The sequence below is a fragment of the Muntiacus reevesi genome, chromosome 3, assembly GCF_963930625.1.
Source record: "Muntiacus reevesi chromosome 3, mMunRee1.1, whole genome shotgun sequence".
Lineage (NCBI taxonomy): Eukaryota > Metazoa > Chordata > Mammalia > Artiodactyla > Cervidae > Muntiacus > Muntiacus reevesi.
Genome location: NC_089251.1, coordinates 242,097,284 through 242,110,960, shown reverse-complemented (window position 1 = coordinate 242,110,960; position 13,677 = coordinate 242,097,284). Strand labels below are relative to the sequence as shown.

General features: G+C 37.7%; 1 protein-coding gene across 2 annotated transcripts in view; it reads left to right on the top strand.

The window, feature by feature from the left end:
• Positions 1-2,784, top strand: part of STK39 (serine/threonine kinase 39) — a 304,895-nt gene extending 302,111 nt beyond the window's left edge. For both annotated transcript variants that reach the window (XM_065931689.1, XM_065931688.1), the window contains one exon: positions 2,216-2,784. In XM_065931689.1, the coding sequence (XP_065787761.1) occupies positions 2,216-2,290 (75 nt within the window). In that variant the 3' untranslated portion in view covers positions 2,291-2,784. The remainder of the gene's footprint in view (positions 1-2,215) is intronic.
• The last annotated feature ends 10,893 nt before the right edge of the window (positions 2,785-13,677 follow it).

Genomic DNA, 13,677 nt, shown 5'->3' with positions numbered 1-13,677 from the left:
CACATTTGTTGATACAAATATTTAATAATGTTTCTAAGTACAAAAAATATAATCCACGTGGACATAATCATTTGGAGTTCTTGATAAAGTTTGAGAACTGCTGCCTTAAGGGTTTCTGGTCTCCTTTGTGTAGATTTCAGTATCATTTGCTTATTGTCCTCAAGATCATTTTGCAGGCTACAAAGAGGTAAGGATTTAAGAGGATTTAAGGCCTCTGATTTAAGAGGCTTAAATCAGAGCTAGCAACATGGAGGAGGGAGGGCTGAGTGTCCTGAAGCAAAGCCAATGTCCTGGCCTGTGCCTCTTTGCAAGGAGAATAGAACCTAGAATGGGCCATGGCCTCCCTATACCCACATAATCACTGCCCTGATGACACAGATTCTCACTTTCATTACTCTTCACCACAAGGACTTAGTTTTTATTTCTAGCTGTTTTTGGCTCCTGCTAGTCACACTGCCAGATTTCTTATACAGCTTTCAAATGCATGGATGTGCTTCACACCTGATAAAAGCAACAGTTTGACCTCAGATGTTTTGGCAGTTTTCTACACAGGTCATCTCTGGCCCCCATCAGTGAGTTGAGGAAGTGATGTTAGCAATAGCTACAAGGAGAGAAGAAGGGAAGGTTTACGAGGATACGTCAAGAAACAGTGGTGGTAGGAGAAGACTGGTCAGGTGGCGGGGCAGGGCGGTGTAAAGATCACCGCGTTGGTGTGATAAATACCCACCAGAAATCTCAGCTGGGAAGCCGTTTCTGCCTGTGTTGCTTTGTTAACAGTGATAAGGAGAGCTTCTGATCTTTCTGCCCCTGGCAATGCAAACACTGAAAATTGTACTTTACCAAATATCTGTCAGTTGAAACTAGAGCCATCGGCAGGCACAAAGTAAATTATTTAAATGTTAGCTAATATTCCTACTCTTTAGGCTATGGATTTTCTTATTAAGCATGATTGCTCACATTGAATGTTAAGGATAATTATTTTAAATATTCAAGTTATATGTTCTAATTAGCTGCCTATTTTATAGGAAAATGCTGGGGTTGGCAAACGGCTGAGTTTCTGTACAGTTTTTTGGAACAGTGCTAAGCAGCTTCACTGTGAGGACTGGAAAGGGCTTTTGACCCTGGGAAACTAGTTGTTTTCACAATTATTTAGCAGGCATTCAGCCAAGAAAAGGTTCATATGTCCCTTTGGTAATTAATTGCTCATTCCCAGGCATTCAAACTTTTCTCACCCCACTTTGCGGTACTTACATAACATCCGGTTCTGATTTATGTACTGTAGAGGCAATTTAGAATGGTGGTCTGAGCAGTCTGTGTGTCTATAGATTAGTTCCTCAGTCGTGTCCGACTCTTTGCAACCCCATGGATTGTAGCCTGCCAGGCTCCTCTGTTCATTAAGTTCTCCATGCAAGAATACTCAATTCCTTCCCCAGGAGATCTTCCCAACCAGGGATGGAACCTGTGTCTCCTGCATTGCATGCAGATTCTTTACTACTGAGCCACTGTATAGGAAAGGGAGGTCAAGAGAAGAATAAATAAGTTGTGAATTAGGGCCAGTGAGAATTTTGATGGGCAAGGGCTTATTTAGAGTTTCTTTGGATTTTGACATGATAACCGTACTTTGCATTCTGTAATCTGGGCCAATTTTAAGGCAATAAATATGTCCTAAATTTTTACAAATTCTGTTATAGAAAAAACGTACAGTACCTTTCCCTGTAAAAATTACTCCTATTTAAACAACAGTTGTCTATCCTGAGCCATTCCACTAGTTGGTAACCTTTTTTGTCCTGACCAGTTTGACAGAGATGATGATTTTGGTAAAAACCAACTTACCCTTGAGTGTGGCCTATTAGATCTCTTCTGCTCATTTTCACAATAGTCTTTTAAAAGTTAGGCATATTTAAAACTACACTTTACATGGTAGTTGTTGAGAACGTGTATGTGCCTTCCCAGCAGTCCTGTGGCTGGCTCACTGGCGGTTCCATTTCATGGGCAACAAAGCCTCTCGCCTCTGTCCTCGATGGGCTTGATGACCAGATTTCTCAGAGCAGTTGACACCCAGGAGTCACTGAAGAAAGGGATTCTTAGCGTGTCTGCTGGCGGAGATGGGACCCCTGGCCCCTTAGACTGCAGATGGACCCGCCTTCCCACGAGCAACTCTGTAAAAGGCCGCTAACAACCAACAAGCACTGAGGCTTTCTTTTTACCTTTTCAGGCTTCTGGCTGCGATGGGTCGGAGATTCCCGACGAAGTGAAGCTGATCGGATTTGCTCAGTTGAGTGTCAGCTGATATCTGTCCCTTGATGTCACCTTGATCTGTCATGCCTCCCCTCGCCACACCCTCCCTCCAACCTTTCCTGCCACTTCCTCCCACCCCCTAGCAAAATCAGAGGATTGTGAAGAGGCCGGCTTCGATGCTTCGACGTAACGGGATAAAAGAGAATTTTTTTCAAACTTAACAACACTGAGTTCTGCTTTATTCTCTAGCAACCCACAGGATGAGAACAAGCAAATGCCACAGCTGCACTACTGCTGCTCAGGTTTTCAAAAGCTATTTAATACCCTCAGCAACCAATTTGGATCTCCCTTAAGTGAAAAGAATCTGAAACACGCAGGTGGTCCTATTTATTGGCAACAAAAGGAATCTTTTCTATCAGAAGCCTATTTCTTCTCTCATTGTTGTCCTTTCTGTTATTAATACTTTAATTGTACATCTGACAAGACTGCCTCTTATGTTGTATTTAGAAATTAATATACTTATAAAATTAAGATTTATTAGCCAAACTTGAATTCTAGTTTTAAAACTGACTGTGAATTTTATTTTTCATATATTTATGCATTACACACCTTAGCTATAAGGAAGGAGAAAAACGTTTTTGATTATATATGCTTCCTGCAGTTACTCTTGTTATTTAAACAAAAAATTTCAGGTCTATCTTTTGAGTATTTATAACTTGTGATTTTTGAAATGACTGAATTAGGAACTAGGATGCTTACTCTTTTGGTTTGCCTGAAAACCAGTTCACAATCTGATTGTCTCCTGGGAGAGGGAGGTGCCTTGTGGGGGGGAAAAAAAAATTCATATTAAGAATGTGCCTGAGGCTGCTTTACTCTGGAATAGTCTCAGATCTAAAATTTCCTCTACATAAAGTGGCATATGTAAGTTTTGCTTCACTGGAACGTTTAGGATGCTCTATAAAATGGCGCCATTCTGTTAGATTGCTAATTATGTACCCACCTCTGATTTGATGTCTCCTGAAATGATAGGATCTGTTGTTCCAAAGGTGATAAACTTGAAAATACCAGAATCCGTGTTTTACTTGAAATTCTGCAGAATACCCAGATGGAGTGAAAAATAATAGAAAGGGTTTTGTGCAATGACTAAAAGGTAAAACGCTGTTAAGTTTCAAGAATAAATACTTTCAACCCAAATCACCCTCTGCTTGACTATATATTATGAAATAGTAAACCATCAGATTTTCAAAACCGGAGTCTAAACTTTCAGGGTGGTGGCTCCTAGATGGTACCATTCGCTCTTTCCTAGCTAACCCTAGATATGGCAGCTCTTTAATGTACTTTAAAAAGCAAATATATATTACTAAGGAAAAAAAAAGTTATTTATAATTGCCTTGTCATAATTGTTAAGGTGTTCTAGAGCCATTTGCATACAACTTAATGTAATTTCATTCCATTCTATTGTTTACACAATAATTACTCAAAGATGACTGCAGAGGTAAAAGGAAAATAAAAGTGTATTATTGCACAAAGAGATAGTGTCACATTGTTTCATTCCTCCTCTAGGTAGTATTGCACTGCTGCAGTGATATTTAGCACTTTCATAAAATGCCTAGTGAGAATTATCTGGTGAAAAGTGCCCTGGAGGAAGACTAAAGCATCCATCTAGTCACAGAGAAATCAGGTTTGACAATTAGCTTGACAAAAAGAATGAAAGACATTCACTCTCAATGTAGACAGTCTATCTTTAAGTCAAAAACAACAGGGCTGCAGCAGACAAGTGGGAAGAATTCCTTCCAACCACTAAGGCGAGAATGGTTAGAGGACTTGGCCAGGGCCTTTCACAGCTTCTTGGCCTCCTGACATCTGCTGCACAACTTGCGGCCAAAACAGTGTAAGAAAAAACCCACACATTCTGTTCAGAGTAAACATACATGAGGAGCTCTAGAACTCTATTTTGCAATACAGTAATGAATAAATGCAATATTTTTTTATGCTCATATTCTCATATGTTTTCTAATGGTATTTGAAGGAGCTTACATAAACCAGATACCAAGATAAATATTTTTTTCAAGTACATAAATTAAGATGAAGGGTCAGTAAGAACTGGCTACCAAGATGATTGCAAGTGCAAAATTAGGACCCAGAATTTCATGACGAGGTCCTAGCCAGTCAGCACACAGACTGGAATTAGAGCTTCTCCCAACTCACCAACGGTGAAGAGTAACATCGTTTCTCCTTCAAATAAGGATGGACACTGATTTTTCCTAGTACTAAAGCCTGGAATGCAATTCCTCCAGGAAGTTCAAGTCATGAATTTAGAAACTTAAAGACTCTCAAAGCACTGACACATATATTCCAAGTTTTGAACACTTACCCTTTCCAGTGCTTTCTCTGGGGGCCCAGATGCAGGGTATGTGATAGGAAGTGCTGGTCAGCTAGAAGCTGAGATCATGATCCAAGCAGTTGCTCTCATGTGTGGTCTAGAAAGATATAGCGGTTAAAGTTGAGTGGGATGAGTGGGGTACATTTCCTTTAGGCAGTCCTGTGTGACTATTTCTCCTAATCAAGCTTTTGATTAAACATGACACATTGTGATTCTGCTCACTGGCGAAAACCTAAACTTCGCTCAACACAGATACTTGGCATTATTTATTTGGACAGCTCACATGCTCTGGCGAACAGGAAGGTTTACACTTCTTCATAAAATCAAGGCACTCACATCTCATACAAACAAAATCTGCCCGACCCCGACTGTGGTCAACTTGCAAAGATCTAAAATGGAAGGACATTATTATCTCATTTTAATGTCCATATATTGTTCTTATATGAATAACATGGTTTTCTGTATATAGGACAACTTGTAGAGACACTTCTAGACTGTGTGTGAAAACAATTTTTTTTTCCAAAAAATTATTCTTAGAAAGTTACCCATTTCCCTCTGGTAAATATGGTAGCTCTTCATGCCTCTTCATGTTGGAGTAGGGTGAAGTAGTAGTCTTTTGGGAAAGAGTCAAGAATTCTCTCAAAAAACAAGTCTAATCCCATATAAAATCCTAGCATAGGAATTTTTTTTTCAGTCAGAATTTTCACTCATCTCAGCAATGCACCTGTGATCTGTTTCATGTTAACCAACATACTTTCCTGGTAAACCTTCCAAAGTTAAGTTGGTAAGCAGAATCTACAATTAAGTAATTACATTACAGAGATGGTAAATATAAGCAAATTAACACTGGACGGAGGACTTCTGCCAGAAATTAGGATTCATATTTGACAATAAATGATCTTAGGTCTTTTTTGCCTTAGAGGTATATTGGATAAGAGAAGTTATTGCTTAGTGAGGCCCATTGAATTTGTGATAGTAAAATCATATGATCAGCTTAAATTTATCCATACCTATAGCAGAAGTAATAGAGAGCATACTTCTGGCTTGTCCAAAAGTGGCTTTATCCAATTATGATACAATTAAAGGAACTCAAACATACCCTCAATTTTCTGTTGCACACATTTGTCTAATCTACCCATTTCATACTCTCACCAGGATGTTAAAGGGCAGGCTGGGTGTTAAGATAAGTGGTGTGCCAAGGTGGGTGGTGCTGAAATATACCTTTAGGGTCAGAATGTCCCAACCTAGAAAAGAGGTCTGCCACTAGGCAGAATTGCCATAAACAAATGGTTTTCAAGTGACAATTTCCATTGCATATTGGCATGAACTAAAATTTTAATTAATGAGGTTTGATCATAAGAGTATTCCCTTTAAGTGGATAAAATACTTCCTGGAGTTAGGTATTTAGAATGTGTACTACGAAGAATGAGTAAACTGTTTAATGCATATAAAGAGTGGAGACTATAAAGGCATATGTTTAAAATATGACTAAGTGACTGACTCCCTCAGGGACCCTAGATACAATATCAGTTAACATCCAAAACATCACAAAAAAGGAACTGGCACTCCACTGGAATAGACAAGCCATAAAAAATAGCAAAAAGTACCTGTTTCCAAAATGTCTCAGTGATTGCCTTAATGCATTTTTGCCACAGAGAAAAAGCATGGTCAAATAACAGTGATGCCTCTTTACCTGTCTTCTTACACCTTACTCAACAAACCTAACCATGGCTAGTTTGGGCACCTAAGAACAGAAGAAAAATTTGCACAATTAGCTTATCAGGTAGTGTGCATCTATGCCAAGCCAGTGGATGCTTGAAGAAAGGTACATAAAACTTCCCCTACATGAATTACAGCCTACAAAAGTAGTATCATTAGCTGAAGGGGTTTATTGAACCTGTATAATTTAGCTCATAACTCAAAGGGCAAGGAATATTATTAAAAATTACAATCTTATGCTATTATTTGAATTTGTTACAGAATGAAGAAAGGTCAGTAATAGAATAACGATTCCTGTAGTGTATTTATCGCTTATGTAGAATACTGGCTTGAGAAACCAAGATTTGTAATTTATCACAGAAGAAACCAGCATATTGTTCAGTAAACTAATGAATCCATAAGAGGAGGAGATCAAGATGGTGGAGGAGGAGATCAAGATGGTGGAGTAGGAGGACATGGAGCTCACCTCCCCCCATGAAGACATCAAAAATGTGGAGCAATTCTCACTGGAAACAAACTGGAGACTGGCAGAATGAGTATTAAACATCCAAAAGGCTGTAAGAAAGGTCCACACAGAGTCGGGATCAGGAAGGGAGGAGAAGCAATCAGGTCAGGACCTGTACCCTGGAAGGGAACACAGAAGAGGAGGGGGATTACACCCTTCCTGGGGAGTGAGGAGTCTGAACCATGGATCAGGCACCCCATCTCTGGGGCCCAGCACTGGTAGGAAAAGTCTCTCGGCGGGTTTGAAAGTCGATGAGACTGACAGTGGGGCTGTCGGAAACCTAGACCACTCTTAAGAAATGCACACACACTCTTACTCCCTCAACGAGGCAGCGGAAGCAGAATGAAAGGGCCCGAGACGGCCCGGTTTTCTGTAACTGGCCCGGTGCAGGCCCAGGCCAAGCTGGGCACCCACCATGGTTCCTCTTGCTCTGCAGAGCAGCTTCATACTAAGGCAGAGGCCACGGCAGCCGAGCTGAGTGCCCAGCTGTCAGGAACAGAGTGGGCTCAGACCTGGCAAGTGCTCGGTCCAGAGGCGGGATCACTCCAGCACACGCTGTGGCCCCTCTTGCTCTGCAGCACAGCTTCCCACGAGAGCAAAGGCTGCTGCTGCTGGAGCCTGCTTTGCCATGGAGGATGGCGCCAGCCTGGACCCAGCACTGTACCCGAACGGGGAGCGGGTGGCCATTACCGGCACCTGCTGCGGCAGTGCTCCCTTACGGGGCAAAGGTGCCAATGCTGGGAGCGGGGGAGCACACACTGAGGGAGCAGAACCAGCTCTGACTTGACCCTCGGGGCTTCTGCTGTAGCAACTTTGGACGCACTCCCATCCCTTGACAGGATACTGTTGGCTATTGAGCAGAGAAGTCCCCCTCTCACACCTGGCTCTAGTTCTAACCCTCCCCCATCTCTGCCATCTCCAGCTCCACCTCCTAGCAATAGTGATAGCTGCCAGCCTACCCAGGGGAGAAATGTGACTTGAGCTCACTTCAGACACAGCTCACCCACCAAAGCCATCAGGCACATGCAGACTGCACAAGGATGCTCCCAGACAAAGACACCCCATTCAGGACCAGGATAGGTAACTTTTATCTAATTTCATAGAGACAAAGATAAGCAAAATGAGAAGACAGAGAAATTTGTTTCAAATAAAAGAACAAGGGAAAAAAAAAACCTGAAAAAAACAAATGAAACGGATACACAATTTACCAGTTCAGAGAATTAGTAATAATGTTAACTGAATTAGGGAAAATAACAGATGAACATAGTGTGAACTCTTAACAAGGAACTAGAAAGTAAAAAAGAACCAATCAGAACTAAAGAATATGATAAATGAAAACACACTAGAAGGAATTAACAGCAAATCTACTGATACAGAACACCTGATCTGGAAAAGAGAATAATGGAAATCACTCAATTAGGATAACAAAAAGAAAACAAATTTTTGAAATTAAAACCGTTTAAGAAATATTTGGGACAACATCATGTGTATCGACATTTGCATTATAAGGATTCCAGAAGGAGAATGGAGAGCAAAAGGGGTTGAAAATGTATTTAGTGAAATTATGGTTGAAAAGTTCCTGAATCTGAAGAAGGAAACACATCCAGGTATAGGAAGAACAGAGCCCCAAAGAACCGCAAAAGATTCACACCTCGGCATCAAAATTAAAATGGCAAAAGTTAATGAGAGAAATCTAAAGACAGCAAGAGAAAAGCAAGGAGTCACATACAAGGCAACCCTCATAAGGCTATGAGAGACTTTTCTGCAGAAACACTGCAGACCAGAAGGAAATGGCATGACATGTTTAGAGTGGAAAAGGATAATCTCAGCAAGATTATCATTCAGAAGAGACAGAGTTCATCAGTACTAAACCAACCCTAAAAGAAATGTTAAAGGGTCTTCTATAAGTAAAAAAGAAAAGGCTACAACAAGAAGTTAGAATCTATAGGAAAGGAAAAATTCTACTAAGTAAAGACAAATAGTAAAGGCTATGGATCAACCACTTTAATAAGCTAGTACAAAGACTGAAAGACAACTGTAAAATCAACTATAACTACAAACAGTTAAAAGATAAACATGAAGATATAAAATATGGCATCAAAAATACAAAACATGGGGCAGGGGTGTAAGACAACATAGATCTTTTAGAAGGTGTTTGAAGTTAAATGACTATAAGACAAGTAGATAATAGGTACAGATCAACATATATGAGCCCTATAATAATCACAAATCAAAAACCTACAGCAGATACAACCTAAAATGAAAGGAACACAAGCATACCATTAAAGAAAATCATCAAACCATAAGGGAAGAAACTAAAAGAAAAACAGAAAAGAGAAGAACTATAAAACAACTGGAAAACAACAAAATGGCAGTAAGTACATATCTATCAATAATCATTTTTAAATGTCAACTGGCGAACTGCTCCAATTAAAATGGCTAATTAGATTAAAAGATAAGATATGCTGCTTACAAGAGACTCACTTCAGAGCTAAAGGCACACAAAAAATGATCAGGGTTTGAAAAAACATATTTCATGCAAATTGAAATGACAAGTAAGCCAGAGTAGCACTAGTCATACCAGATAAAGTAGACTTTAAAACAGTCTGCACAATTAAAATTAATATAAATAAAACACAGTCTACAACAAAAGACAAAAACAGAAGGACGTTATATAATAAAAAGATCAATACAAGAAGGGGAGAAAACATTTGTTAACATCTATTGTAGGAGCACCTAAAGATATAGAGCAAATACTAACAGACATAAAGGGAGAAATTGACAATAATGCAATAATTGGAGAGGATTTTAATACCCCACTTACATCGATGGATAGATCAACCAAACAGAAAACCAATACAAAAGCAGTTTTTTTTTCTCTAAAATTTTTGTAACATTTAATTTTGTATTGAGGTATAGCTGACTAACAATGCTGTGTTCAGGTGAACTGTGAAGGGGCTCAGCCATACATATGCATGTATCCATTCTCCCCCAGACGCCTCACGACTTAGAGAACAAACTTATGGTTGCCTCTACACACTGCTATATTTAAAATGGATAACCAAAAAGGGCCAATTGTATAGCTCATGGAACTCTGCTCAATGTTATGAGGCAGCCTGGACAGGAGGCAAAAACAGTAGTTTAAAATGACACATTAAAAAATAATAATAATAAAATAAAATGACACATTAGACTAGCTGGACTCCATAGATGTTTATAGGGCATTATATAAAAAACAGCAGAAAACACACTCTTTTTAAGTGCATTTGGAATGTCCAGGATATATCACATGCTATGCTACAAAGCAGTCTCAATAAATTTAAGAGGATAGAAACTCTATCAACCATCTTTTTCCTGACCACAAGGGTATGAAACTAGGAATAAATTACAGGAAGAAAAATGGGAAAAACAAACACATCAAGACTAAACTACATGCTACTAACTTAGATAAGTAATGAGGACCTACTGTATAGCACAGGGAACTCTACTCAATACTCTCTAACGGCTTATAGGGGAAGAGTCTTTAAAAAAGAGTGGATACATGTATGTGTACAACTGATTGACTTTGCTATACATCTGAAACTAACACATCATTGTAAATAAACTACACTCCAAAAAATGAAAACAAAACTCCAGATCAACTAGTGAGTACATGAAGAAATTTAAAAGGAAATCAGAAAGTATCTTAAGACAAAAATAAAAACACAACTTTCCAAAATCTATGGGATGCAGCAAAAACAGTTCTAAGAGGAAAGTTTATAGTGATACAGGCATACTTCAAGAAACAAGAAAAATTAGAAATAAACAACCTAATATAACTTCTAAAGTAATCTGTAAAAGAATAAACAAAGCCCAAAGTCACCAGAAAAAAAAAAAAGTTTCAGAGAGAGAATGAATAACATAGAAACAAAAAAATTATATAGAGGCCAAAAAAAAAGATCAGTGAAACCAAGAGCTGTTTGTTTTTTTAAAAGATAAAATTGATAAGCGTCATCAATAAAAACACAGGATCCAAATAAACTGAAAAAGAAACGAGTCAATATAATGGAGATAAGATGGGTAAATTTCTAGAACTATACAATCTCCCAAGATGATTGTAATCAGGAAGAAACAATCTAAACAGATCAATCAATAGTAGTGACACTAATTTTGTAACTAAAAATACCTCCCAGCAAACACAAGTCAAGGATCAGACAGCTTTACAGGGGAATTGTACCAAACATTTACAAAAGAAATAATACCTATCTTTCTCAAAATCATTTTTATGAGACCCTCATACCAAAATCAGTTCACCATTTCTGATGAAGAGAGATGCAAAAGTCCTCAAAGAAATATTAAGCAAACTGAATTCAGCAATACATTAAAAGGATCATACACCATTATTAAGTTGGATTTATCCCAAGGATACAAGGTAGGTTCAAGCTCCACAAGTTAGTCAATATGATATATCATATTAACAAACAGTTAAAATCATATGATCATATCAATTGTTGCAGAAAAAGTATTTGACAAAGTTCAACATCTATTAATGACAAAAACTCTCAACAAAGTTGGTATAGTGGGAATGTACCTCAACATAATAAAGGCCATAAAGAGCAAACCACATCATACTCAATGGTGAAAAACTGAAAACGTTTTTTCTAAGATCAGGAACAAGGAAAGGATGTCTACTCTTGTCACTTTTATTCAATATAAGAGCAATCAGGCAAGAAAGAACTAAAAGGCATCCAAATTGGAAAGAAAGAAGTAACACTGTCACTATTTGAAGATGACATGGTACTATATATATGAAACCCTAACAAAAACTATAAGAATTAATAAATGCATTCAGTACAATTGCAGGATACAAGACTGACATACAGAAGTCTGTTGTTTTTCTACACACTAATAATGAACTTTCAGAGGAAGCAAGAAAATAGTCCAGTTTAAAATCACATGAAATATAAGAAGATACCTAGAAATAAACTTAACTAAGGAAGTGAAAGGCCTATGTTCTGAAAACTATAAAACATTAGGGACAAGTTGAAGATGATACAAAAAAATTGAAGGATATTTCATGTTCATAGATTGGAAGAATTAATATTGTCAAATGTTCATACTAACCAAAGCACTCCAGAAACTTAACGAAATATCTATCAAATGCCCAGGGCATTTTTCACAAACTAGAACAAACCATCCTAAAATTTATGCAGAACCACAAAAGTCCCCAAATACCCAAAGAAATGTTGAGAAAAAGAACAAAACTGAAGGATCACACTCCCTGACTTCAGACTATACTTCAAAGCTATAGAAACTGACAGAGTGTGGTACTGGCACAAAAACAGATGTATAGATCAAGGGGACAGAATAAAGAGCCCAGAAATAAACCCACACAGTTTGGATCGATTAATCTACAACAAAGGAAGCAAGAACTTACAATGGGGAAAAGACAGGCTTTTTAGAAAGTGCTGCTGGGTAGACTGGACAGCTACATGTAAAAGAATAATTTACAGTATTTTCTCACATTATATACATAAATAAACTCAAAATGGATTAAAGACCAAAATATAAGACCAGAAACCATAAAACTCTGAGAAGAATTTTTGACATAGAACAATCTTTGACATAAACAGTAACATTTGGATCTGTCTTTAAGGTGAAGGGAACAAAAGCAAAAACAAATGGGAACTAGTTAAACTTAAGAGCTTTTGCAGAGCAAAGAAAACCATCAACAAAATAAAAAGTCGAGAGAAAATATTTTCAAATGACATGACTGACAAGGAGCTAATATCCAAAATATATATGAAGAGCTCATAAAATTAAATATCTAAGAAGCAATTAAAAATGGACAAAAGATTAGAAAAGACATTTTTCCAAAGAGGATATATGGGTGGCCAACAGGTACATGTAAAGATGCTCAACATTGCTAGTCAGAGAAATTAAAATCAAAACCATAATGAGATATCACCTCAAACCTGTCAGAATGGCTTCCATCAAAAAGTGTACAACTTACAAATGTTGGCGAGGATGTAGAGAAAAGGGAACCCTAATATAACATTGGTGGGATGATAAATAGGTGCAACCACTATGGAAAACAACATGGAAGTTCCTCAGAAAACTAAAAATAGAACTAACAAATGATTCAGCAATTCCATTTCTGAGTGTATATCCAAAGAAAACAAAACACTAATTTGAAAAGATGCATGTTCAGAGCAGCTTTATTTATTATAATAGCTAGGATATGGAAGCAGCCTAAGTGTCCATCTATAGATGAATGGATAAGTAGAATAGTACTAAGTCATGAAAAAGAATGAAAATTTGCCATTTGTGACATATGACATTTGCAATAACATGGATGGATTTGGAGAGTATTATGCTTAGTGAGATATACCAGACAGAGAAAGACAAATACGGTATGTTATTACTTGTATATGAAATCTAAAGAATAAAACAAATGAATGAATATAACAAAACAGAAATAGACTCACAGATATACGGAACAAACTAGTGGTGGCCAAAGGGGAGAGAGAAAGCAGGAGGAGCAAAACAGGGGTAGGGGATGAGAGGTACAAATAGTATGTATAAAATAAATAAGCTCCACAGGTATGTTTTACAGCACAGGGAATACAGTACAATATTTTATAATGACTTTAAATGAGCTGCAGCCTGTAAAAATATTGAATCACTATGTTATACACCTGAAACATATAATGTAAATCAACTGTACTTTAAAAAGTAAATTAAAATGATATAGAAGATAGAAGAAAAATACAAGCATGTCACATGTTGGGATACCAATGCTATTGTGGCATATTTGGGGAAATGCCTGAATTCAGTAACCACACTCTTATTT